The 25,733-nt window shown below is 39.6% G+C and overlaps 1 protein-coding gene across 41 annotated transcripts in view; it reads left to right on the top strand.

Moving 5' to 3' along the window:
* FOXP1 (forkhead box P1) overlaps positions 1–25,733 on the top strand; it is a 630,459-nt gene that overhangs the window by 526,529 nt on the left and 78,197 nt on the right. For 24 of the 41 annotated variants that reach the window (XM_004035886.5, XM_019023994.4, XM_063703907.1 and 21 more), the window contains 4 exons: positions 5,092–5,229; positions 6,272–6,361; positions 11,807–11,960; positions 17,396–17,600. In XM_004035886.5, coding sequence (XP_004035934.1) covers positions 5,092–5,229; positions 6,272–6,361; positions 11,807–11,960; positions 17,396–17,600 — 587 coding nt within the window. The remainder of the gene's footprint in view (positions 1–5,091; positions 5,230–6,271; positions 6,362–11,806; positions 11,961–17,395; positions 17,601–25,733) is intronic. The other 17 variants (XM_031009110.3, XM_063703908.1, XM_055383391.2 and 14 more) reach the window with 2 other exon arrangements.

The raw sequence follows: 25,733 nt of genomic DNA, 5'->3' as shown, positions 1-25,733 counted from the left end.
TAAAGACCGAAATATTATATCAGAAGTGTGTTTTCTTTCCTGTATGATAGTTACTTGCATGGTACCTGGTTGGTTCATTTTGTTTTGTTTTTTTAATACCATGGAGAAATAGAAGCTTTCTAACTTTTCTGTTTGCCAATACATCTGTTGTATCCATTGGCTTGTTAATTATGAAAACTTGTTTTCCACAGGGGGCCAGAGGTGATGATGTTTAATTTTCTTCTATACAGGCTAGCTTGTATATGGTCATAAAAAACTTGGCTTAGTTTTTTTTTTTTTTTTTTTTTCTCCTCTATCTCTTTTAATGGAGCTATTTTCTCTGTTTGGTTTTGTTGTGACATTCTGGAGCCTTCTAATTTAATTTGTTTTGCTCCTGTTATTTGATTAACCAGGTGACACTGCCAAACCTGGTCAGTTATCACCCAAATACAGCCTGAAGGCTAGAACGGAAGTGAATTTCCTGGGACATACATGTGGTGAATGATCAGAGGGTAAAAAGAGTTTCTAAATTATTAACCGAGTTAATAAAAATGAAACAGTATTTAACATTTTTATCTTCTCTTTTTATTATTTGTATACACAGTAATTATGAGATGATACCCGATGTGCAAAATTTATGTGTATGTGTACTAGGTAGTATTTACTTATAGTTGACTGGAGTGTAAACTAAAGAGAGAAGAAAATGATAACATGTTATTTTCAGTATTTATATTGTGTCTTCTCCCCTCCCACCCAATTCCTTCAATTGTCTCCTAGATTAGAAATAAGTATTGTTTCTCTGAGTGTTTTTATTTGTTTGTTTGCTTTTTAGATTTTTCCCTTCCCATCATCTACGTTTCCCCATTGGGCGTTAAAGGAAATAATATGGCATATTATTTCAATAGTCTTTCAGCATTCAGATGGTAGAGAGTCATTTTGAAGAAAAAACCGTATCAGGCAGAATTTACACAGCAGTGTGTATGGGCTTTTAGCAGCAGTTGTTAGTGCTAACACCGTTTTCCCAGTTGCTGGTATTAAGGTAGCAGCAGGCCCATACTAGCAGAGCTGTGATGGCCCAAGCGCAGCTGTATTTCTGCCATTCCCGCAGGTTTGTGTGCACCTGGGATCGGCCACACCCAGTTGGTATCAGTCAACAGTGTATCATGCCGTGTGTTTTTTTAATTCATAATTTCCTCTTGAAACTCCACTGAGGAGTGTTAACTGTGTGCGTTTTTTTAAATTCAGTTTTGTATGCTAGCATTCTTTAAATGTCTGCCAGAAGTTTAATTTGAATTTCTGATCCCTGAAGGCAGCTAGACAGAATCATTCTAGTTCTTCATAAATTGCCTTCTATGATTCATTGTTAACTCATAAAACATACTCATTTCTATATATTCAAACAGTTAAGGTAGTTACAGTATCGGAAATTTTTTTTTTGCCTTATATTTAAATCGTCTTTTGAGAAAGAAATCAAGAATTAGCTTGAACTCCCAGTTAAGGCATGAACCCTGTAGCACAGAAAACAGCAGAAATGAATGTTGTTATCTCAAGGAGGTTAAGGTAGAAGGCATGAAATCTGGAAAAAAAAAAAAGTTTCGTTTTTACTGAATACTTTTTTTAAAGAGGGGCCCATAAATATTAGAGTGCTGTAGTTAAAAACTCACATGACTGTTTTAAATACTATTGATTTAAACCGCTGGCTAGATTTTATGAATCAAAGTGTAATTTCGAAGCTTTGGCCATATTTCTCAATGCTAAAGCACTCTCTCTTGTGTGCCTTTAGCCACTTTCCAGACATTCAACACAGGATTAAATGATAGTAGTTACAGTGATCAATAGGTTAAGACTGCTACAATCACTCTTGCCGCTAATGACCTCAGTAGTAATGGGCAATAAAGTGTGGGCTGTAATAGCCTCTCGCTGGTACTGCATGCCCTTTGATTCCTAGTATTAGTAGGGACTAGCTACATGAAAAAGTTGGACGTTGGGAATTAAGGGAGTGGATATATAGGCTATAATTCTTAACTATTTAAAGCCCTAAAAACTGTGCTCAGATTTTTTTTCTTTTTATTTCTTTTCTACCCCACCATAGTTTCTGGTCTATTTGAATATGTTTGTTAAAGCTTTTCCATAACCTCTTTTCATGATATGTTAGAACAGAAACGTTGGGGAAATCTCGGTTTTATAACATTTGTAAATGAAGCTGGAGCCCACTTTGGAGGCCCAGAGCTAACTGGCATGAAAACGTGGTTTCAGATAGTAAAAGTGAAGTTAAGGCCATCAGGATATAATAGCCCACTTCTGATTATTCAGAGACTGATCAGCCCGTTTGGAGGATTACTCAGGCCTCTTGCTTCCTTCCCTCCTTTGGCAGTGCCTGCTGCTGTAAAGCATATTATTACTCATCAGCACCTCCATCAAAATGTCCAAAAGGAAAAAGAAGGGGAGACTCAAGTTCATTATCCTGTTCCATAACTGCAAAAAAATGAATAAGTGATTATGGGAAAAGGAGATATAAGCCACTGGTTTGATGTCAGCCTTTAAAAATTGTCTGTACACGTATATGTCAGTCCTTTCCATGATTCCCCCTTTTATTATTGATAGTTAAGGGACAGTGTTGTTTCTCCTTTAAGAAGATGCTTCTAGTTTTACCTGAGTTAAGGGGAAAAAGTATTTTAGGAGACATATGTAACTTTTAAAATCAGTTTTATTGAGGGATGATTTACGTGCGCTCAAATATACTGATTTTCAGTGTCTAGTTGGAAGAGTTTTGACGATTGTATACACGTGTGTGAGCACCACCTCACTCGAGATATGGACATTTCCATCGCCCCCAAAAGTTCACCTGTGCCCCTTTCTAGTATAAGGTTTCTATAGCTCTTAAAAGCGATGACCAGGAAGTTATTTCTATCATGATTTCTGCTCTAACTCTGTTAAGTTCATGTTCATCACCAGTTTAGATTTTACACCACCCTATTCCTGTCTGTTTTCCTGTTCATCACCATCAGAAATTTGGCTCAAGAATATTTATATTGTACATCATCCAAGAAACGCAGAGGAAAAAAGAAACCTTAAACATCGTTCTTTTGTTTGCTTAATCAAACCTCCCCGTATGATGATGCAACTCTCAAGGAAAAGTAAACTTCTATTGTGATACGCTGGCTTTAGCAGCTCAAAGGATACCGATTGGCACCCAATAGATACTTAAAAATCCGAAAAGTTTCTTCTGTATGAAGACAAAGTAGACTAACTGGAATTAATTTGTAGATGGTTAGATGTTTTGATAATGTCTTCCTGGTGTTTGCCCTAAACTGAATGCGAGTTCACTGTTCCAATCATTGGTGATATTTCGTGCTACAAATTATCTTTTTAAAAGGGTAATTTATCCATTCATATACATCTGTCCCATTTTGCATATGAAAATATTCAGACATGCCCATCTGTTTTAAATTACAGTGTATCTACATCTACACTTAAAAGGCCACTGGAATAGGAAGAATTCATGGATGACCTTCCAGAGCTGGGTTAATGAAATTTTTCGAATGTTCTAACTAGTGTTTTCCAAACACACGACACTGGCCCATCAACATCCCCACACATGAAACATGCCCACAACAACAGTGGAGAACATTCGCTGTGCATGAATCTGACCTTCAGGAACCATTTTTAGTTCATCAAAATTAGTGATGCTGAGAAATCGGGACATCAGTGCATAATGACTGTGAAATTAGGAATGAGAGCTCGCTATGCAAATGACAGGACAAATCATGTGAAAAAGTCAGGATAAACTGCATATTAAGACATTATGTTACATAAAATTAATACTGCATTTCTGCCTTTTGCTTACTGCTCCCCTGAAAGATTTTTTAATTCTTTTATCTTCTGATCAGCTATTGTCTGCCGGATTTTTTTTTTTTTAAGTGGCACACAGGCAAAGTGCAAAACATGTTATTACCTTTTATTGTAATACATGAGATGACAGCATATCCTTTTTAACAAAGTATATCCTTTACTGCTTCTAGCTTCTTGCTGTCACATGTTTGATTAGAAACCAAAGAAAAGTAAGATGCTTAAATATTACGGTTAGAAGACATACAGGTTTTGTCTTTTCTTTCATTGTTTTTTCTTTCCTTATCTTTTTATTTGGGGGGTGATTTTTCATGAAATAGTCTTCTTGCATTACGGGGACTGACAAAATGGGTCTCATGTAGTCTGCAAATTAAACACAAGTGCAGTGATTATTTTGAATAGCTAAATTACATTCTAGAAAGCTTGCAGAATTCATAGCATTGTCATTAGGTATCCGCTTGAATACAATTTGTGTAACCTTGGCCAAGACAGCCTGTCATTTTAATGTCAGTGTTTTATCTGAACAAGACATCATCCTTTCAGATACAGTGTGCAGGTTCCTTGCAAAGATGCCCGTGCAGAAACGTGTTAACAGTTGCAAATATGAAATGCTATCAAGTTCATCAGTGTAGCTGTTTGTCACTGAAATGTCATGGAAAGCGGGTTTTAATGGTATTGCACATAATATGAAAGAATTGAGACATCTGTGTGCTGGGTGAATAAGGAAGAGTAAAAGGCATCATGCGAAGGGTCTGTGTTTAAGTTCGGAAGGTGTGTCCAAGGTTCCCTTCCCAGCAAGTATAAGCATTGATTGGTTGTTCTTAAAATCACTGTCCACAGAGCAAGTGGGTCATTTGGGCTCCAACTGCAAAGGTGTTGGTTACCATTTGTCTTCTCTCAAACAAAATTCAAGTTTGGGTTAACTTCCCACAGATGGTTCTGACCAAAAACTCACTCTCAATAAGCAGTTGAGAACTGTCGTATCCTAACTCCAGTTAGCGTTTATTAAGTTTGTCCTTTTTGTGTGCTTGCCAGGCTGCCTGGAACCCCCATCAGTACTGCAAGATTTTACTTTTCTTTCTTTAAGATAAACTCCATGACAGATTAAATAGGATCTGTTGCTGCATCCCCTCTGGATAAATACATGTTGCATGGGAGATTGGTCAACTCTTTAAGCAGGCTGATGGCAGTCTGCTCCTGAACCTAGGAGGCTGCGTGCTTCTGATTTCCTGGCTTCCTATTTATCCTTCATTAACGTTCTAGGTTCCCGTGTCAGTGGCTATGATGACACCTCAAGTTATCACTCCCCAGCAAATGCAGCAGATCCTCCAGCAACAAGTGCTGAGCCCTCAGCAGCTCCAGGTTCTCCTCCAGCAGCAGCAGGCCCTCATGCTTCAACAGGTAATTGTCCTTCCTCCACCTCCAGCCTGTCTCCCCCAGAACCCAGGGGCCCCCATCACTCCATTCGCAATCTCCCCTCCACCAGAGCAGCTCCTTTGCCCAGTGAAGAGTAAAGCAGCGTGGGTGGGGCAGGACACAGACCACTCCCTGAATAATCGATGTGCTTTTGCATGCCCAAAAGAGAGGAGCCCTGCCACGGTGACTAGTGTTTGGGCCTAGAGAGTACCCGATGGACTGAGATCAGGGCTGTAATTGGACTTGGTAGCAGTAAGATCTTTTAGGTTTACATGGCTTTACACTGTTCTATTTGGTAAGCCCAGAGGCTCCTAAATGGTGTGAATCAAAGCAAAATGAGGAGCACGTTGGGAGTGGGTTTAAATATGACAGCTCTTGAAGTCCCCATTTCAACTCAGAAGCTTACAGATTTTTTTTCTTTAAACATAAAGAAGCATTCTAGAGTTTGCTAATTTTAAGGTCCAGAGTTGATTTTACTTCTTCCACATACGATGTTGCTGAAATGAACTTCTGGTTGTCATTGCACTATGGGGACCTAATATTCAGACTTCACAGCCACCTGAACCAAATAGATGAGATTCGGAACTACAGCGTTGGGAGTCACTGGCCTGGGGTGGTGGGGACAGGATGCAGCGGAAGCTCCTAGGCTGTCCATGCACACACTGAATAACACTGCATAGTGCCCAGCCCTGTCATTTAGAAAGCATGCAGAAGAGATTCACCAGACTCTCTCAGCAAGGGCATTTCAGCTTTGTTGTACAATCAAAGGTCATTCTTTGCCTTATTTTAATTAGTTTGTGTAGAAAATGGTATGTTTTTCATCAGTTCATTTTGGAGATTACTTTTCAAACAATAATGCCAAGAATAGTCAGTGTGCGCTGAATTTATTGTCGAGTTTCAAACTAAAGGTCAGGCCATTACAGATAAAAGGATGCTATTTTTCAAATCACAGTTTGTGTATGGCACCAAAAGGGACAGTGGATTGGCGCTACCCTCTGTTACTTACCGTCCTCTCTTTCCTTTGTAGCAGCAGCTTCAAGAGTTTTATAAAAAACAACAGGAACAGTTGCAGCTTCAACTTTTACAACAACAACATGCTGGAAAACAGCCTAAAGAGGTACCGACAATACATATTTTACTTTCAAACCACAGCTCCCAGAGGACTATCTAGTGGCTATTAAACTGTCATTCATCTTTTAAATGATTGCACAACTGAGCTGACTCTATCGGTTCTCAGCTTTCAGACTGAGAATTATTGTCCTGTTTTCACTCAGATTTTTCTGGGTTCCATTTGCTTGCTGCCACATATTTTATAACACCACTGCACGTGTACCTGTGTGAGGAGCAGGAAGAGGCATCGTTGACAGAGTCTTCAGGTTACTTTTTGCAACCTGGTAACAACTGAGGGCCAGGATGGAGCTGGGAGAAGTGAAGTGCTTTCAGGAAAATTTTACTTGGATGCACACTTAATTTTTTTTTTTTTTCCCCAGCTCACAGAGCTTGGGTGTGTGGTGATGGCCTTTTCCATTGGAAGAATAACCCCTTGTGAATTTGGATAAACAAACAAAAATGTTAGAACAAGATTAAACATCCACATCTTTTGTTTAACTTCTTCCTGCAAGTTGTACATAATGTAATTGCTAAAGGCATGTGCCAGAGAGCATGAGTTGAAGTTAGAGAAGACTCCAGCTTGGGTTGTGTTTTCTTGAGCAGGAGGGAAAAAAGTATATCATAATAGCTTCTATATGCACCACGCTTGGTAGTGTCCATAACTTATCACATTATGCCACACCATGAAGGTTGACAGCATTCGTCCCATAAATGATAAGGCTTTTCTTTCCAGGGAGTTACCAGTTCACCTTCTATTCAGTTGTGCGTGGGTGAGACTCAGTTGTGGGAGTATCCGTGTGCATGTGTGCGTTATTATGACATCTTTCTACCCATTCCAGAGTTATCCAATTTAACTTGCCTCCTCATATTTTTACAGTGGACTGAAAATTCTATTTGTTTAAGTGTTCTCCTTGGGATGACACAATTTATAATTCTATATACAGCACCTCGTCCACTTTAACAGTTTCTTCACCAGCCCCAAGCAGGTGGCCACTTTTGTTCTTTTGCAGGGAGTCTTACCAGGTGACTTGACGTCCCTGTCCCCCACCTAAGTGAGGATGCTGGGCTGTGCTAATTTTACACCCTGGGAGTGACCCAGACATTCTCCCTTTGCTGCCTCCTCCCTTGACACAAATTGGGGACGTTTTCCATGTCCTGCCAAGTTTTCACCCTGGAGTCCTGTTGAGCAGCCGGATGTAAACCCCTGCAGAGTAGGGGCAGTTTTGGGGTGAAGGGGAGGAGGTGTTTTAATGAAAATGCTGACACAACCTTAAGTACAGTGGCGCTCTACCGGGTGCTGCTATAATAAAAAAGGGAACAGATTAAAAAGTGTCTAAAATGTAAATCTAAAGGACTAACAGTAATTAAAATGGAAATGGCACAGGGAGGGAAGGCATGTAATTGTGAGATATCACTGTGCAGAAGGCTCTCAGCTTTGTTTTGCTGGCTGTTTTTCTAATTCAGCAGGGCTTACTCATCAGTGGCAGTTCAATGCGCGTTAATGACTCTGGGATTGCAGGCATCACTCTGGACAAAGAAATGATTATTGTGCGGTCAAAAGAAGTTCAAAGACAAGAAGGGAATTTCAGTTTTTTCCTTAGAGATCCACATTCAAGAGCATATAAATTAAGCCAAATGTTAAAAACCACAGTCTGAAAGCTGACTTCAAAGTCACAACTCTCTAATTAATGAACTGCGAGCTTCAGTTTGGACAAGTTGTGGTTTGATGCGCCCATAAATCAACATGACAGGCCTGTTTCACAGTCTCAGACAGTGCTTGTCATTGAGTCACATCAGATGTAAACACAGCAGAAAAAAGAAGGGGTATGAAGGAGGTGCAATTGATCAACAGAATTGGTAAAAACCCACTTTTGAAGCACATTATGCATGATCACAGGAAATGGTTACAGCCTCAAGAGGTTTCCCCTTCTGCTGTTGCTTTTTTGAATCAGATTGCTAACAGCCTTCAAAAGGGAGAATAAGAATTATGGAGTTTCTCCCCTGTGGCTTGCAGGCAATAACCCCCTGTTGTTATTTTGTGCTTCTTTCTTTTCAAAGGCATCAAAATTTAGTTTTTTAAAGATCTTTAACTCTATATTTGAAGACAAACAAAAAAGGGCTGCCACTGTCATTCTTATCAGTTACCAGGGATTGTGTTTTTCCTTTCTGTTGCCACTTCTTATTAACCTCTTATTTGGTCTGTGAGACATAGTTTGGAATGCACGTCTGCATGCTGGGAGAACATGAAAGTTCAGATGAGCTCAGAGGGCAGATAAAGAAATGTGAAGGGGAAAGTTACATAGCAGAAAGAAGGATAAAAGTTACCTCTCCCAAATTGCTGTTGTCAGAAAGGAAAGCATCTCAGAGCACAAAGATGATAGTGGTCCCTGAGTTTGGGAAGGGAGTGGCAGGGGGTGGGGAGTGTAGGGGAGAAGGAGAACACTTTGTGTCTAAACAAGGAGAAAGCAAGACATTGTAGGAACATTCTTGCATCTCCAGGTCGCTAGGTTTGCTGTGGTCCATGCTTTGTCATCCACTTCCTAGGCAAAGGTGACCCAGGAGATAGGTTGCTTTGAATATCCTTTGAGGTAGGCAGACCAGTGGATGGATCTCCTTGGATTCATGGTGCCAGTGGATTTGTCTGAGACCCAGGGTAACAATGGTTAGGAGATCTGTAGTTTCCTGAGGTAGGGACCAGTCTCCTGGAATTATCATGCAGGTGGTGGTCCCTTTGTGCTAAAATGAGATGGAGTCACACGGTAGCATTTTCATGATGTGGACTGGTGGTTATGATTTTAACAAGGTTTGAACTTGGATGCTGACAGATGGAACAAGTATGTTAATTTACTGAGTCCCCAGTCATTAGCGGCTCATAATTTTATATTGTCAGGCTCCCCCCACCCCCTTTTTTTCCTGTTTTGATTACCTCTGCAATAAGACACCTGATCTTTGGCCAGAACGATGTACCTTTGCTCTTTTTTTTTTTTTCCTTCCCTCCTAAAGTTGCCTTGAGATGTTTCCTTGGGAAAGTTTGGCTCCATATTGGGTTGGACCAAGACAGGACCTTCCTTAAGAAGATACGTGCTCTCTTAGGTAGGGGAGGAAGAGAGGATGTAGGCCCAATACAGCTATTGAAGTGACTGCTCATGAATATTGGACAGAAGTGGTGAGGAAAATAGACAGCAGAATTCATTTTAAATCGAGCTACAAAAAAAGATTCCATCCTGTGCGGGTGAGGTAGGCTAAGTTGATTGTTTTAAAAGGGCCGTTTGTCCCGGGCAGTTATGACAGTTTATGTTAGGCAGTAGGGAGTAGCCGAAGAAAGGAAAACAGACCTTTGACTGCAGCTCTAGGGAGGGGATCCGAAACTCGAGGTTTATCAGGGCATTTTAGCATTTTAACACTGACTACTGACCTGCCGAGGGGACTGCACGGAGACCTTTTTTGTATGCATTCAATTGTGAGAAGTAAACAAATGGACCCGTATCCTGTGTTTGGTAACTGGGTGGGGAGCGCAGTTTGGCAACCAGTGTTGCTTTTAAATTCTTTCTTTGGACAATGGGCCTTGTATACTTTTATATCCTGGCTTTTCAAACGTAGACAGCTTTCATGAGCTTTTCCTAGGGATGGCCACAGAGACAACAGAAAAGGCATCAGTCATTTTACATAAATACAAAATTTTTAAACATTTCATTTACAGTAAGGCAGGAAACACCCTCCCCCACCTCCAGCTGTACCCCCCCCATTATATTCTGCTTTCAGAAAAGCTAATTCCCTGATCTTCTATTGTGTCAATGTTGTTTTTTTCTCTTCCCTTTTTTTTGTAATGTTGTGAGTTAATATCTGTTGAAGAAGTGAAAAAATCGTTTTGACATGAATATAACTATCATTGGGTTTTACATTAATGTGATAACTTGGGAAGGGGTGAAAACAATTGGATCATTTTATGCATGCTGTTCTTAAAATGAAAACACTGGCTTTTCATTTAAATTTATTTAAATTTTTGTTGTTAGTGGTATAGAATTTGTTTTTTGGAGTGAAACTCAATTAACTTTCTCAGTGGCATGGTAGTAAGTCTGAAATTGGTTGCTAATATGAGAATGATGGTTTTTACTGGAAAATAAACTACATGAAGACCGAAAGGAAACCACCATTTTTCTCTTTCTTTGAACTTTGCATCAGAAGGTCTTGATATATATACCATTTTATGGATGTATCAGATCAAGGTCATGTGTTAGGTTAAGTGAATGCAGTTGTTTGTAAAGTATAGTTATTAGCCAGAACATGTAAGCTCTGAAAGGGCTTGGATAGTCCTTTTAGTTGTAAAAGTCTCTCTGATCTTTTGAATCATACTCAGAATTAGGAACACTGATCTTGTTCTTTTCTTGAAGAAACTTTTCTTTTTTTTTGCTACAGTTTGGGAAGGGTTAATTTTCCTTTTATAATTGTTAGCCATAATGTGGCTAAGACCTCCACCTCGATACGATTCCTAGCAGATTAAGGATATTAGATAATTTCCTTCTATTTATTGTACTACTGCACTGTATTATCTTTCTATCACTCAGATAATTACTGAGGAAATCTACATTAATTTTTTTGGCTGAAGCAAGACCTGCTAAACACAGGAATGATGTATTGATGTTTTACACAACAAAAGTTTTCCTCCTGTCATTGTCCAATCAACAAAAAGATATTTATCATATCGTAAAGCCCCTTCTTTTCAAGAACAAAGCAGATGGGGGAAGCAGGACAAGCCACCAGACCTGGGAGTTTCTGAGACTAAAGCCATGTTAAGGCATCTGAAGCTTAGACTGTCGTTCATATTAAACTCACAGTCGAGTACGATGTTGTTTGCTAAATTATGAATGTGTGTAATTAAAATCTAGTGGCTGTTTCTATGAAAGATTTACAATGTTATTTCATCGTTTGTCATGGCTAATTAACAATATTAGATGAAGTTTTTCTTCTTCAAAGGTCTGATTTTTTCTCATTTATTTATGTCAGAAGTGATAAACAGAGTAGTTAAAAGCTTCTGCCGGTGCAGGCAGGGAGGGAGGCAACTTGTTCTTTTACACCTCAAAGGTTCGGGGTTCAGACCCCTTCAGACTAGAGTGATGCAGTCGTCTCTCTAGTGTGCATAATTAAAAATTTCAAAGTCTAAAAGTTTACATCTTGATGACAAAACTCAGGCCTTTCAAACTGGGGGGAAAGCTGGCTTGATGGACGAATTATGTGTTTATGGGAGCGGGCAGTAGAAAGACAACACGCTCACCTCCCCACCCCTCCTCAGAGGAGGTATGTTTTGTCCCTTTTAAACCTTGACACGGAGCCCTCCACTGAGCTCCAGTGACCATTCTCAGCATTTGATGATGATGGTGAGTTTTGAAGTGTCCATACTTTTAACCTTCCTTGGGAAGTGGCCATCTCATTTTTTCTTCCTGATTTCTTACAGCAACAGCAGGTGGCTACCCAGCAGTTGGCTTTTCAGCAGCAGCTTTTACAGATGCAGCAGTTACAGCAGCAGCACCTCCTGTCTTTGCAGCGCCAAGGCCTTCTGACAATTCAGCCCGGGCAGCCTGCCCTTCCCCTTCAACCTCTTGCTCAAGGTATGCGTTGATTATACAGAAGGCATAGCTCTGTGAAGACTTTGGGTGGAGGTGGTGGGTTGTCTCTTGGTATATTTGTTAAGGACATTGTCCATCAAAACATGCACATAGATTCTTTTAAGAAAAGTGGAGTGGGATAATGATGGACCCATGTAGAGGGTGAAATGCTTGTTGATGCCAAAATGAAGTCTCAGGGTGGTCTGAAGGCTTAGCTGTAACAGAGCAATCCCACTGTTAGACACTCTTGGAGTAAGGGAATGAGGCACTACTTTTCACTTACTGAGCATTTTAATGGACTCTTGCAGTGTTTCTATTTGGAACCACACAGGAATTTTCCTGAGGGCTTTTATTATTCATTTAAGACATTTTATGCCATGTAACATGTGCTATTTTAAATCTTAGTAATGCTTTATAAATGCCATGTTTTCATATCTAGGGATAAATTCAGGTTTATTTTTCTGTAAACGATAGTAATCAACCACTTTCTCTTATAAAAAAGGAAACTTTGTTTAGTTTCCTTTTTTTTTCTTTTTGCATTCATCTGTTGATTTTTGAGCAAATTAGTTCTACACTCATCAGAACAGGTACCACTTCCATCTCCAGTTCCTCAACAACTGAGATCACTTGAAAAGTAAGATTTTATACATTTAGTAAATTTCTTTTACAAAGCCCACTGACATTTTATCCCAAGGGTGATGGACATCAGAAACAAATGGGAACTCTAGGTGTTTTTAGGACATCCTCTTGGTTTAAGCAACTCTGACTTTCACATATGTAATGTGAAAGCAGATGGATTATTCAGAACTAGAAAGGAAGGTGGGAGGGAAGGAGGAAGGGATGTCAAGAGGGAGGGAGGGCGGACAGGCAGGAAGGAAGGAAAGAGAAAGTAGAAAGTGCCATGCCTGTGTTTTGAAACACAATTCCTCCATCTATGCGTGGTAGGGCAGATTTGAGTTGCCTCCTCAAGGGCAGCAGTTCTTTGAACTCTAGTAGATTTGGATGTTGGTTTATATGTACCTTAAAGGCTGATAGCTAAAGCCACTGGTGTCTTGGATTCAGTTGCCTTCTAAAGAAGGTTAAAAATGTGGAAACTCCTTCGTGTTGCTTAAAGCATGGCCATTTGTTTGGTAACTTTTGGTGTCAAGTGAAGTCAGGGAAGCATGTCTGCATTTGAATCTTTTCCCTTGAGTCCACCACACCCAACTTCTGTCCCTTATGAGGCTGATTTTGTTTTTAATATCGAGACCAGGGCTTTTTCCTCTTAACTTCTCTCTTGCCCCTCCACTCCTTTCTGCCATGACTGCTCAGCTGCTTGATACATACTCAGCATCTCCATTGTCAAAATAGAAGATGTCATAACTGAGCAATACAAGGAGAAAAGAAAGAATATACATATGTACATCAGTTAATGCATTTTTGTGCTTGCAGAATGTCATAGCGTGTGTTAATTACACCTTTGGGTTTATTATTGTTGGAAATATGGCAGGCTGTTCTGACACACCTACCAGACTTGAGCTCCAACCTCTCTCATCTTTTCCTACCACTCCTGTCCTATTAAGTTTGCTCACTAAGGTTCATTGTTACAGTACATCAGTTAAGCTGTCCAAAAGAGGGCAATTGGGCAGTGACAAGAGAAGCTCATGTGTAATGTGAAAGAAATGAATGTGGTGATGCATGAAGTGTAATCTCTGCAGTAACATATCAGAGACACTGGTAGGTAATTCACTAGTTATGGCATTGATTGATAGGGTTAGCAGTCTGCTATAACGATTAGCCCCTGCAACATTAGGAAGAAGCATATTTGAAATCTAAGGGGTGCCTCTATGTGTGCCCGAGATGGCATAAATGTAAATATAAATATTTCTGGTGTCAGGTTCTTGCAGTAAAGTGAACTACCAGTGTTGATTCCATCTCTCTGAATCAGGAGGTTGGTTTTGTCCCGCCACTCCCTCACCCAAAGTGGCTAGAGAATTCAGTCATGTTGGACTAGAACACAATATTTTTTTTATCAGAGAGATGATGGCTTAAAACTGATGTCATTATGAGGTTTAAATCAACTTTCTGCTTGCTTGAACATGGTCACCTGGGTATGGATGTACAAGGACAAAAAAAGGTTGATCAACTCTGTTTGTCTTTGAGCCAGTGATACCTGGGGTTGTAAAGTTGAGTTCCATGAACAGTAATCTGTCATCTGTCCCCACAACATACATTTTTTAAACCTGTGCCTGCATTTTCTTTTATAATGAAGGGGCCAGTTGTCCTGGAAAAAGAAATGTTGCAAGGCATGGGGGTTATCTGTTAAAAATACTGGTAATGCCCACTTCATAATGAAATCATCAAGATTGTTTTACGTACCTGTTCATGGCCTTGCCGAGTTAACCTTAAACATGTAAATGTCAAGTATAGGAATAGATAGAGAATTAATATTTTGAAGGCCTTTTTTTCCCTGAAGGTTTTATAATAGGAAATGGAGGGATATTTTCTGTTGTTTTTAAGGTTATTGTAGGGTCTTCTCTCTGTTTTACATAATTAGCCTATCTACTTTTCACCCTGGTCTCTTTAATCATCTCATCCTCCCTAGCACCAGTAATTTCATGTAGAAATATTCTTTCAGTCTTATTCTGACCTTTTAATTTTTAAAATGTAAACTCTAGGTAGCAGAAAATTACATGCTTGGTTATGTACCTGCTAATGGATTTGTTTAACTTCGTACTATTATTCTTAGTCTACCATTTTGGAAGAAATACATACTTTCTGGAAATTTGTTATCCATTTAGTCTGATGAGTGACTGGGTTACCTTTTATCTGTCTAACATGAGATCTTAGCTGTCAAATAACAACACCCTTTGGTAGGTAGCACTCATTGAACTAACAGTTTAACATCACTAACGATATATGGCATTGATGGAGGAAAGCGATTTGACTGCTTCTTTGTTAAGTGTGATGAGAATGTTCTTAAAAGTAATTATCACATTGCAGTTTGACCCAGAAGTATCGCTGTTGTCACTTAATGAGTTACTATTTTTATTTACCATTTTTCTCTATGGGTAATGGAACTGATTTGCCAGCCCATTGGAATAGATGGAGAGTAGAGTAACATTAATGCACCCTGTAGGTATAACAAGTGGTAAATACATTTGTCTGTCTTTATTTGCTGGATAAACAGCTTACTTTTAAAACAGCATCAAAGTTCTGCTTTTCTTCGAGAGAAAGCGGGAGTTAACACAGTTGTTAGGACCCTGTCCTAGTCTTCCCACCTCCCATGCAGCTGACCCAGAAATCATTTAGTTTGAGTTGAGAAATAGGTGGCTTGTTCTTTTCATGTGTTTACTCTCTAGAAAATAAAAATAGGTGTTGACTTGTGTGGTTTTGTATCAGTATGCCATCATCAACAGACAAGCCTATTAACTATTGTTTCCATTGAGTAAACAGTGATCTGAAGGTCACCCATGTTCACAGGTAATTGTTGGTGTGCAGACAACAGTAGCGGGCCTGCTAGCTACAAACTCATCCCACCTGTCACTTCGAAAGGTGTTGGAAAATAATAGTCCAGATGCAGCAAAACCGGACATGGGGTTGTGGAGTGACCTTTCCCCTTTGTTTAATTTGCCTCTGAGGTTTAACTTCAGGGGACAAGTAATAATTGAATATGCCTAATAAGTAAATGCTCATTTGGGACAAAATCCATCAAAATATAATTGGCATTTGATTTTTATGAAGGGAGAAGAAAACCGACTTGTCTGTCGAGGATGCCTCCTAAGAATATCTGACCACTTAATGTATCATTTGAAGCCTCCTTTATAATATATATTAATTGCAAATGCTTGAGCATTTGAACATTTTCGTGGAGAACCGTTAGGAGAGACCAACTGTTTTTGTTAACGCTCCTCTCAGAAAGGCGGGGAAGGTTATTGGTCTGCTGTGCAATAATTTACTCCTCTTTGATATGCAAACGATCCACGGTGAATATAAAAAAATCCTATCAGACTCATTTCACAGTTCTTAACCACTCGGATTCTCTGGAGTCCATCGCCTCATTAGACCAGTGCTCTCCAATGCTAGCATAATTAAAATCTTTAACAGTTTAGCAAAGTAAAGATGTTTGGCTGATCACGTTGAGATGATTATCTATCCATTGTATTCTAAATGACAAAAATAAATTAAATTTAGACCTTGGCATTTTTTATTATGTGTTTCAAATGAATATAATGCACACAGCCTTCTTTTTTAATTCGATACCTCAGGTTTGGTAAGAAACATGCCTGTTTCAGCTGCTGCTATATAGTCAGAAAATGGCAGGCTTTCTGGGATAGCTATGTTACACTTGATTGAAACAATGAACTGCAATCCAGACGTCCACTTCTAATGTGGTATTGCCTTAGGATGTGCAGGGTTTATGTTTTCTTTTCAGTGTTCCTCCAAAGGAAGTTATGTTGCTTGTTGTCGTTGTTGTCGTTTTTGTTAGTTGTCATCTAGAATATCTTTATTCTGTGCATGTGTGGGCTAGAATATGCATTGAGGTGGGATTTGGAAACCTGGGCTACAGAGGCATGCCAGCAGGATAAAGACGAAGAGGTCCACAATAGTGAGATTGGCATACTGATTGTATCTCTTCTTGGGGGAAAATACTGGATTCACTCCTTAAAACCCATGTCCATTTAGATCCCCTTTAAGAAAACAAGAGAACTTCATTACTGTAAGTTTATTTTACGTTTACGTTCTATTCTGCAATGGTTCATTACCATTGATCTAAGAAATGACAGTAATAATAGTGTTACTTGTATAAAAAGTTACACAGTTTTTCAGTAGACACATCCATCAATTAAGCATGTGGTACTAGAAACCAAAATTAATGAGGAAGATAGGTGTGTTAATGAAATAATCATAGTATAATCAATTTGACTGTTAAAAGTTGAAAAGCATTTCAGGAAGACGATATGAATTCATAATTTATGTCTAAAAGTGATTAATAAAAACTATATTTAATAACAAAGCTATTTGTCATCATTTAAGACTTAAGCACAAAAATTATTCATTTTGTAGTTCATGTTGTCATAATAGTATAGTTGAACAAATTTATTTTGAGCCCTTCTTTGTGTCTAAAACTAAGGTAACATCTATCTACTTTTCATCAAAATTGAGAAATAACACTTCGGATGGTTAGAGGCATACTGTTGTGGCAAAGTAACTGTGTTTTGAATCATTTTCACCTGAGTCTTTTATGTGCGATGAGGGCAACTTCCACTCAGTTGCTCGGTAGGAGGACACACTTTTTACTACCGCATCTGCCGTAGTTGGGAGGGGAAAAAAAACTGCACACACCGAAAAACCCCCCTAACACTAGGCTTTGTTTACTGACTCTTTGATTTAATTACTGTTTGAAGAGGACGGAATTAGCTGTTAATTGATTTAATTATCCAATTTGTTTGTTTCAGGCATGATTCCAACAGAACTGCAGCAGCTCTGGAAAGAAGTGACAAGTGCTCATACTGCAGAAGAAACCACAGGCAACAATCACAGCAGTCTGGATCTGACCACGACATGTGTCTCCTCCTCTGCACCTTCCAAGACCTCCTTAATAATGAACCCACATGCCTCTACCAATGGACAGCTCTCAGTCCACACTCCCAAAAGGGAAAGGTAGGAACCAGCCACTGAGATGGGTCCAAAACTGCCTTTAACATGAGAGGGGTGGGTGGCCCTGCCTTGCCATATCTCAGTGATCCCTAATTGGATCCATGTGACTTGAATGTGCATATAATTACTGAGGAATGTATTCATATGGTTTGGGTGTGAAGCATCTAATTATTTTCACCTTTTCAACATGGAATTAGCACTTATGTAGATCTACTCTCAGCTTAGGAACCCGGGCAGAAGTCGTGTAGTTTCTCATTGGATGGGTTGGATTTCCAGGCTTCCAGGCCTACTCCTTCTGCCAAGTGCTCACTCCGTACAAGCTGAATTCCTTGGCTGGAAGCGCCTTCTAAGGGAATAGTAGTGTCTGCTGTGGGCAATTTTGAATTATGGTTTGAGAAAACATAGAACTTATGTTACTCTACATTGCTCCCCTTGAAGGCTGGGCGCCCATGTTTTTCATCATTGTGCCCTGGAGCACATGGTCTTTCCCGTATGTATTCTGAGTGAAGGTTTGGAGGATGGAGAGACAGAAGAGGTAGTGGTGGTGGTGGCTGGTGGAGGTGGGGGAATCTGTTGTATATACTCACATAAACAGACACAGCACACTTTCTCTTCATTGTGGGATATAGTGTAGTATTGTCTCAGCAGCTGTATTCCTATTTAGAAGTTAAGACATTTTATTTTTGAATTGCCCTGGGCTTTACATGAATGTTACTTGAAGCTGAGCTTGTTTTAGAGATCCAGAATATGTCATGAGAGCATGCAGTTCTAAGAAAATAAAGCTGTTAATTCATGTTATTGTATTCTTAGTACCCAGAAGCATTAATACCACTGTTTAAGTGCTTTTCAAGAATAGAAAATACAATGCCCCTAAAATTGAAAACTTTTTGTTTGCTATTCCTAAACTGTTTTCTATATATTTCATAGGCCGAGCTTCCACACACAGAAGTAAAGAAACCATAAAAGTAGTATGTGACAGTAAATGCCATTTCTCTCAGGAGAAAGCAAATTCTGTATTTTGTTTTTTAATAAAAATGGCTCAGTGAAAAAAACATTTAATTATATATTTCAGTTATGCAATTACAAATGTAATTTCATATATTTCTCAAAATATTGAGTATTTAAGAAGCCTACTGTTTAATTAGATGTATATCTTTATACCAGAAAAATATTATCTGAACACACACACACACACACGTACACACACACACAGATACACACACACACACACATAGATACACACACACACACACCATGTTCAAGTGTAAAACCATGAGTGGTTACCAGAGTTGAGGATAATACATATGTTTTAACTAAAATTTTCAACTATCCTTCCAAGATCATTTTGGAATTTCTGAGGCAGACACCGAAGAACTAAAAGATGCATTAAGCATGTTGGTTTGGAAGAGTTTGAAGAATAGATAGAGGAATAGAATGGTGGACACTGAGAATCTTTGGAGCCGTTGGGTGAAATGTGGCTTCTGTTGTTTCTGGCGAGGATAGATATGTATGTCTGGAAGCCAATCTTAGCTCTTGCTTTACAATCTCTTATAATGTCTTCTTTTTTTTTTTTTTTCAAGAAAGAAAACCTTAGAGAGCATTAAAGAAAAGGTTCTAGGCTGTTGTCCTTTGCTATACTTGGTTTTGATGTCCTAAGGTTGATGCGTCCATTTGCTGTAGAGCGATTGAATTACATCTTTATCCATAGGCAGAGCAGGAGGCCATACACTGAAAAACGCCGACTGATGCACTTAAGGTATTTGTTGCAATCTCATCGGCTGTTGTGGAGCCTGCACAGATTTCCTGTGACATAGAAAACTCTTCTTGTTTAGATGCGCTGTGCTCAGTTTCATTTTCTAAAAGGTTATGTATCTGCAGTCAGGTGATAGATTAGCAAGGAGGCAAGTGGGAGAAGAATAGCCCTTTTCATGTCTTAAGGCACATTTGAAAGTAAGTGGATCTGAGAGACAGTCTAATTCTGGGAGACTAAGTTTGTTTGAATTTTTTTTATGGTCCTTATTTGTCTGCACAAAAGTTGTGCTTAATCTTCATCATACTACACACCAGAATTAGAATATGGATCAGAAAAGAATTCAGATTCCAATGAGCCTTAATCTGGATGTAAAAGCAGGCTGAGTTTTCCAATTGTACATGCAAAAAAGAAGCAACTATGAAATTATATGCCACTACTTAATCTCTTGAATCTCTCAGTTTATATTATCTAGTAGGTTCCTAAACGTGGCTGGATTAAAAGAAAATTCCAGTCAGCACATTTTAACTGAATGTAGCTATCAAGACAAATGAGCACCTTCAGTTAAAGATAGTTCAGTTTAAGCTTGTAGAATTGATAATTAAGAAATCAATTAGGCCTGGTACAGTGGTTCATGCCTGTAATCTCAGCATTTTGTGAGGCCGAGGCAGGAGGATTGCTTGAGGCCAGGAGTTCAAGACTAGCCTGGACAACATAGAGGGACCCCAATTTCTATTAAACTTTTTTTTTTTTTAAATTAGCCTGCCATGGTGGCATGCACCTGAAGTCCCAGTTACTTGAGAGGCTGAGGTGGGAGGATCATTTGAGCCCAAGAGTTTGAGGCTGCAGTGAGCCTTGATCACACCATTGCACTCCAGCCTGGGCAACAAAGCAAGATCCTGTCTCTTAATTAAAAAAACAAAAAAGCAATTATTAGTTAGCCAGCTTCGTATACATATAAATACTTCAAATGCATATTATGTAGCATTACCTTATTAGGCTTAATTTAAAAATCACGTGTGATAACCAGTTAAATACCAAAACAAAGCTGTCACTATAAAGGTATGGTCTCACTGTACACTGATCTGCCAGTTGTCTCAGGAGTTTCTTGTCACTGCCTTGGATAAGTTTTCTCTCTTACTCATCAATGCATTTGTGAAATATGTGTCCTTCCAAGCTCTTCTTTGATTTCTGTGTAATATTCTTTCCCCTCCATTCTGATGGGCAAGGAAAGAGTCTCTGCCACACTGAATAACCATCTGACCCCATGACCTTGATCGTGGGTTAGCAGCTTTAAGATTTCTTTCTGACATGATCTGGGGTTGCTCGATGGGAAAATGTGTTGGAAAAAGGTAGTGTTGTGAGAGTTACTGTTGTTTTCAAAGTAGTGAGATGGCTAATGATCTCAACTGAGTTGCATATGTATTTCCATGCCATTTGGAAAACTCCTTCTCCCCCACTCTTGCCCCCGTGCATTTTGCTGGCTCCTGTGAGCAGCCACTGCAGTAGCAGCAGCTCTGGGGTTTGGTGAGCTGCAATCTGTTAAGGAGATAAATAATGTGCTTGGCACGACACTCCTACTCTCCTCTTTAATTTGTCTTACACAAGGAAAATTATAATTAAATCATTCAGGGTAAACCCTTGAGTGTAGAGAAGGGAAAAAACACACTTCGGTAAAGATTGCCAATAGAAACCCACTTCCCTGTTGCGCAGGGTAGAGACATTTATCAATATTCAGCACTATTACGGGGAGGAGCGGCCCATGTGATTTGTGAGGCGGATGCCAGCGTTCAAATCAAGGCTTGTTAAGATCCTGTCCCTGTGTAATCATGGACATTCAGCATCATTAGAATTCAGTACTGGCACCGTGCTTCGTGCTTTGATTTTCTCCGGCAATTTAATAATGTTTATTGTGCTGATTGTATATAAATTCATTGGTGCAATAAACATGCCTGTGTTGTCAGTGCCTGAGAAAAGTGTGGTGGGGGTCAAGTTCAATGGCGCAGCTAAAGGGGAGCAGCAAGAGGAAGCAGGTGCATTCAAGCCTCTTGCTGTCATTTTATTCCATAGGGACAGAGAGTCTCGACTTCTTAGGGAAATAGACAAAACTCAGGCCTGGGATACCTGTACATACGAAGATACTGTCTTGTTTCCCTGTCTTAATTGTCTTGCTTTAGAAAATTCCAAGTTTTGGTGTGGGTAAACAGAATCAACAGAATGCAAATGAAACATTTATTAAAATGCTAAATTTAGTAAAGCCCTTTGAGCTTCTTGGATCAAAGCAGCTATGTAAATACAAATAGCAATTACTACTTAAGTAATTGCCTAAATTAAAATTTGAAATATCACATTACATTATGGTGCACTAGGGAAAGGGACAAGAACTCACATTTAATCAGTTCCTTTTCTGTGCCAAGCACTGGCTAGACTTTTGCATATGGAGTGATGTCTCATTTTATCCACCTGACCACTCAGGAAGCAGTAAGGATGATTATACCCATTTTACAGATGAGGAAATCGAATAATAGAAATTAAATAACTAACCCAGGGTCATAGAACTGGTGGTTAGTGGCATATCCAAGATCCAAATTCAGATCTGTGTTTTAGTCTGCAAAATAGTACTTAAAGTTTTCATTCAGCTTAGAAGTGAATACTAAATTATGATAAAATGAGTGTCCCTAAAAGATACTTTAAATTTAATTGAAATTCAATTTGACAAAACACATATTAAGTTAACCTACTGTGTGCAAATCACTGTGTTTAAAAGAAAATACCAGAGTTTTCTCTTTTATGGTGTATATTCATATTTACCAGGCCTTTCATGAAGCGGGATAGGTGGGATTTACAAGCTATAAATCATTTTGGTCTGAAACAGCACATAAAGAACATAAATGAACCTCATGGGGGATTTACACACAGGCAGATCCAAAATAACATATCCCCACTTTTTTCCTGCCTTATAAATCTTGTGTTTCCTCAATGAACACATCATATGCTTTTTATTTCATTTCAGCTGTCCTCTATAGTCCAAATCAGAAATATTCCCTTTTTTCTCATCCCAGCTTTTTTGCTTTCAGTTCAGCCACCATCATTAGGTGTTTTATAACTCGAGTATTTCTCGGATTCATAGCTGTTCTAAGTATTTGTTCCAAGGTGTCCTTAAGCATTTGGTCAAAGATGTTTCCTTAAACCCTGATCAGATGGTGGTTGGGCAGTCTCTGCTTTTTTGAGGTATCATATTAGAAACAGGGGACGCACACTGGGCGCTTTACTCTATGAGGTTTAACCTACCCTCTCTTCAGTCAGATAGTCCTTGCCTCGTTCTCATCATTTATTGACGGAGCCCTGTGTATTACTGTCGCTTGCATTTTCTCCACTCCACAGTTGGCAGTTGCCTTCAAATAACCCCTGAAGGTTTCCGCCTGGCTAGTGTACTTATAGACAGTTTCACTTGATACACAGTCTCTGTTTTTGATTTGTGGCCTCTTGACATGTTGCCATGTATTTGACTATGTAACAATAACATTTGTGTTTACAGGCCTTGTTATTTTCAAAAGGCAAGGAACTTTGAAACATGTACATGTCTAGTGTTGCATTTTTTTTTCTTTTTTAATCTAAATTCTGTGTTTGTGAATAAATGTCAGTGCTCTTGGTTTACTTGCTAAAATTCTAGAAGTTAGTTTTCAGAACTGTTCCAGATACACAAGCCTTTAACTGGTGCATGTTCTCTGATATGTAGGACCTGTTGAAATTTAAGCAGTAAACTCTAGCTCCCATTATTTTGAAGAGTTTTTCCTCATTTCAGTTTTTTTTTTTTCCCAAAAATCAGAGGACAATTTGTATTTATTTTGATTTGAAATACTGAGCAAGCTAGTTATTTTAAATCTTTCTTCCCCATTAGAGCATTTTGGAGAACCTGTGGTCAAATTCCCCCAAATTGTCTTCAAAATGGTTATTGCTACTTCCTGCCAACGTGAGTCAAGGCGTTTAAACAATCTATAACACTGTAACAGAGCTCGGCAAATTATGGTCAGCCCGCCAAATCCAGCCCACTGCTTCCTTTTGTAAATAAAGTTTTATTGGGACACAGTCACATTCATTTACGTATTGTCTACGGCTACTTTGACACTACAATGGCAAGCTTGAGTAGTGGCAGCAGAAACCGTATAGGCTACAAAAACTGAAATATTTACTATCTGACCATTTACAGAAACAGTTGCTGACTCCTGACCTTCACCATTAGCCTGGTGTTTCTCAGATTGCCTGATGATATTTTCATACGGTATTTGTTAAACACACAGCTTCCTAGGTCTTTCTTCTGAAACCTGGACTTTCTTGGTCTGAGATGGGGTGCAGGAATTTGCATTTGCCCTACGTACCCTCGAGTCTTGCTACTCAGAGGCTGCAGACCAGCAGCTCTGCTGTGACCTGGAAGCTTGTTAGAAACTCAGTCTCTGGCCCTGCCCCAGACCTGCATCAGGATCTGCATTGTAACAAGAGCCTCAGGGGTCTGGAATACATGTTCAAGTTTGAGAAGCAATGGAAGCTGTGTGTTTATCACTGAGGTTTTGACACTTGGAAAGGACAGGACTTTTCTCCAGACACTTGATTCACATCCCAGACAGGTTCTCATCAAAAGTCAGGGCTGTAGTTAAGGTGGTCTGGGGAGCAGCCCACCGGGGAGCCACCAGACAGGTTCAGTCCTCAAAACTAGTGACTTGCCATTCTTACGTGAGCCAACAGAGTAGAAATCATATGACTGAAAGGACCAGACCCCATTTGCTTCCTTTCCTTAGGAGCTACCACGAGACCTTGACCTGAGACCCACTCCTTGGCTCTGTGATCACAGGCAAGAGACACAAATTTAAGGTTCTGTTTTGCTCTTGTCAAGGATGAAAGGACCTGACATGTGATGGTGGTGATGAGAATGCAGCTAACATTTATGTAACTCTTACTGTGTGCCAGACACAATGCTCAACAGACTTGACATAGGGCTTGATACTATACTGATTTTCCTATTTTTAATTTTTTTTTATTTTTTATTTTTGTTTTTTGATTTTCCTATTTAATCCTCATAGTAACCTTATGGGGTATTCTCCCCTTTGTACAGAGGGTGCAGCTGGGGCCCAGAATGATGTTATCGCTTGCACACGTCACATAGCTAGTTAGTGACCATACAGGGACTAGACCTGAGATTTCCCTGACCCTCAGGGACTTGCAGTGACTGCCAGATTCTGGTGGCTCCCAGTGGGCTGCTCCCCAGATCACCTTCACTACAGCCCAGACTTTTGATGAGAATTGGACTGCAGAGTGGGTTAAGCTCCGGATCAAGTCCAGATGGTAGCCTCCACTGGTTGTAGCTTGGGGCCAGACCTATCTTTTCAGCAGTAATTCAGAAGAAGCCCCCAGGAAAATCCCCGTTGCCAGTTTCCTTTGCACCCACTTCATCTTTTTGCTGGCAGGGAAGTCAGGAGGTTAGAAACCAGTGACGCACAGTGGAGAATATAGAGAGCGTGCTGGGCATGTCTTGTCAGGTGTAGGGGACCGGAAAGAGGACCAGGTGTGGCTAACTGCAGAGGACTAAGATACAGGTACTTATTTTTGCTCCAAAGCAGACTCTTGGCGGCATCACCTGTCCCATGTCTATCTGTCGGGGAGGTAACCTACTTAGGGCAAAAGCTGTTCCTGCTGAGGTCAGACAGAAGCACCCTGGGGGCGAATCAGCATTTTGTACCCTAAACATGCTGCCTGGTGTTTGGCAGCCATCATGCTTTGAAGAACTGTGATGTGTCTGATTGCTTAAAACCAATCACTTTTGGGACTTAGAAGTGGGAGAAAGGATTCTCTCAGGGCCATGTGGCATGGTGCCGTATCACCGCCTGTCATTCACACATGCAGTGAGGGCACCGGGAGAAAATCTTTAAAATATTGGCATGCCACAAGGGAAGGGTTTATGGGTTTTTTTTTTTTTTTTTGACTGTTCACTTTGTGGGGTGATTAAACAAAAAAACCTCAGCCATTATTCTCTAACAGCTGTTGTGCCTTACCTCAATAAAGTGCCTTTTACCATAACACAGCATCATTAGACTCTATAAATCTCTTTCTGTTTATTGTGTTTAAATGATAAATGCTTTCCAATAAAATGACATCATGGGTCTGGAGAGTGATGTTCATTTTCTGAGTTACTCTTAAATTTGGTTGATTTGAATTTTTTTTTTAGGATGTTGTATAATACGAATCTCAGCCACAGGCTATTCCGTGTCTAATGTGCCAGATTTCCCACCCAAAACCATCTTTGGACCCCCCATTTCTTTCACCTTGTAAGGTAGACATTCTTTTTTGATGCGCCGCTGCTGCTGATACAGGTTCTCTGCCAAATTCCTTTG

The sequence above is a fragment of the Gorilla gorilla genome, chromosome 2 (genome assembly GCF_029281585.2).
Source record: "Gorilla gorilla gorilla isolate KB3781 chromosome 2, NHGRI_mGorGor1-v2.1_pri, whole genome shotgun sequence".
NCBI classification, from domain to species: domain Eukaryota; kingdom Metazoa; phylum Chordata; class Mammalia; order Primates; family Hominidae; genus Gorilla; species Gorilla gorilla.
Note: the sequence above shows the minus strand (reverse complement) of the source record. Positions and strands in the feature narration are given on the sequence as shown.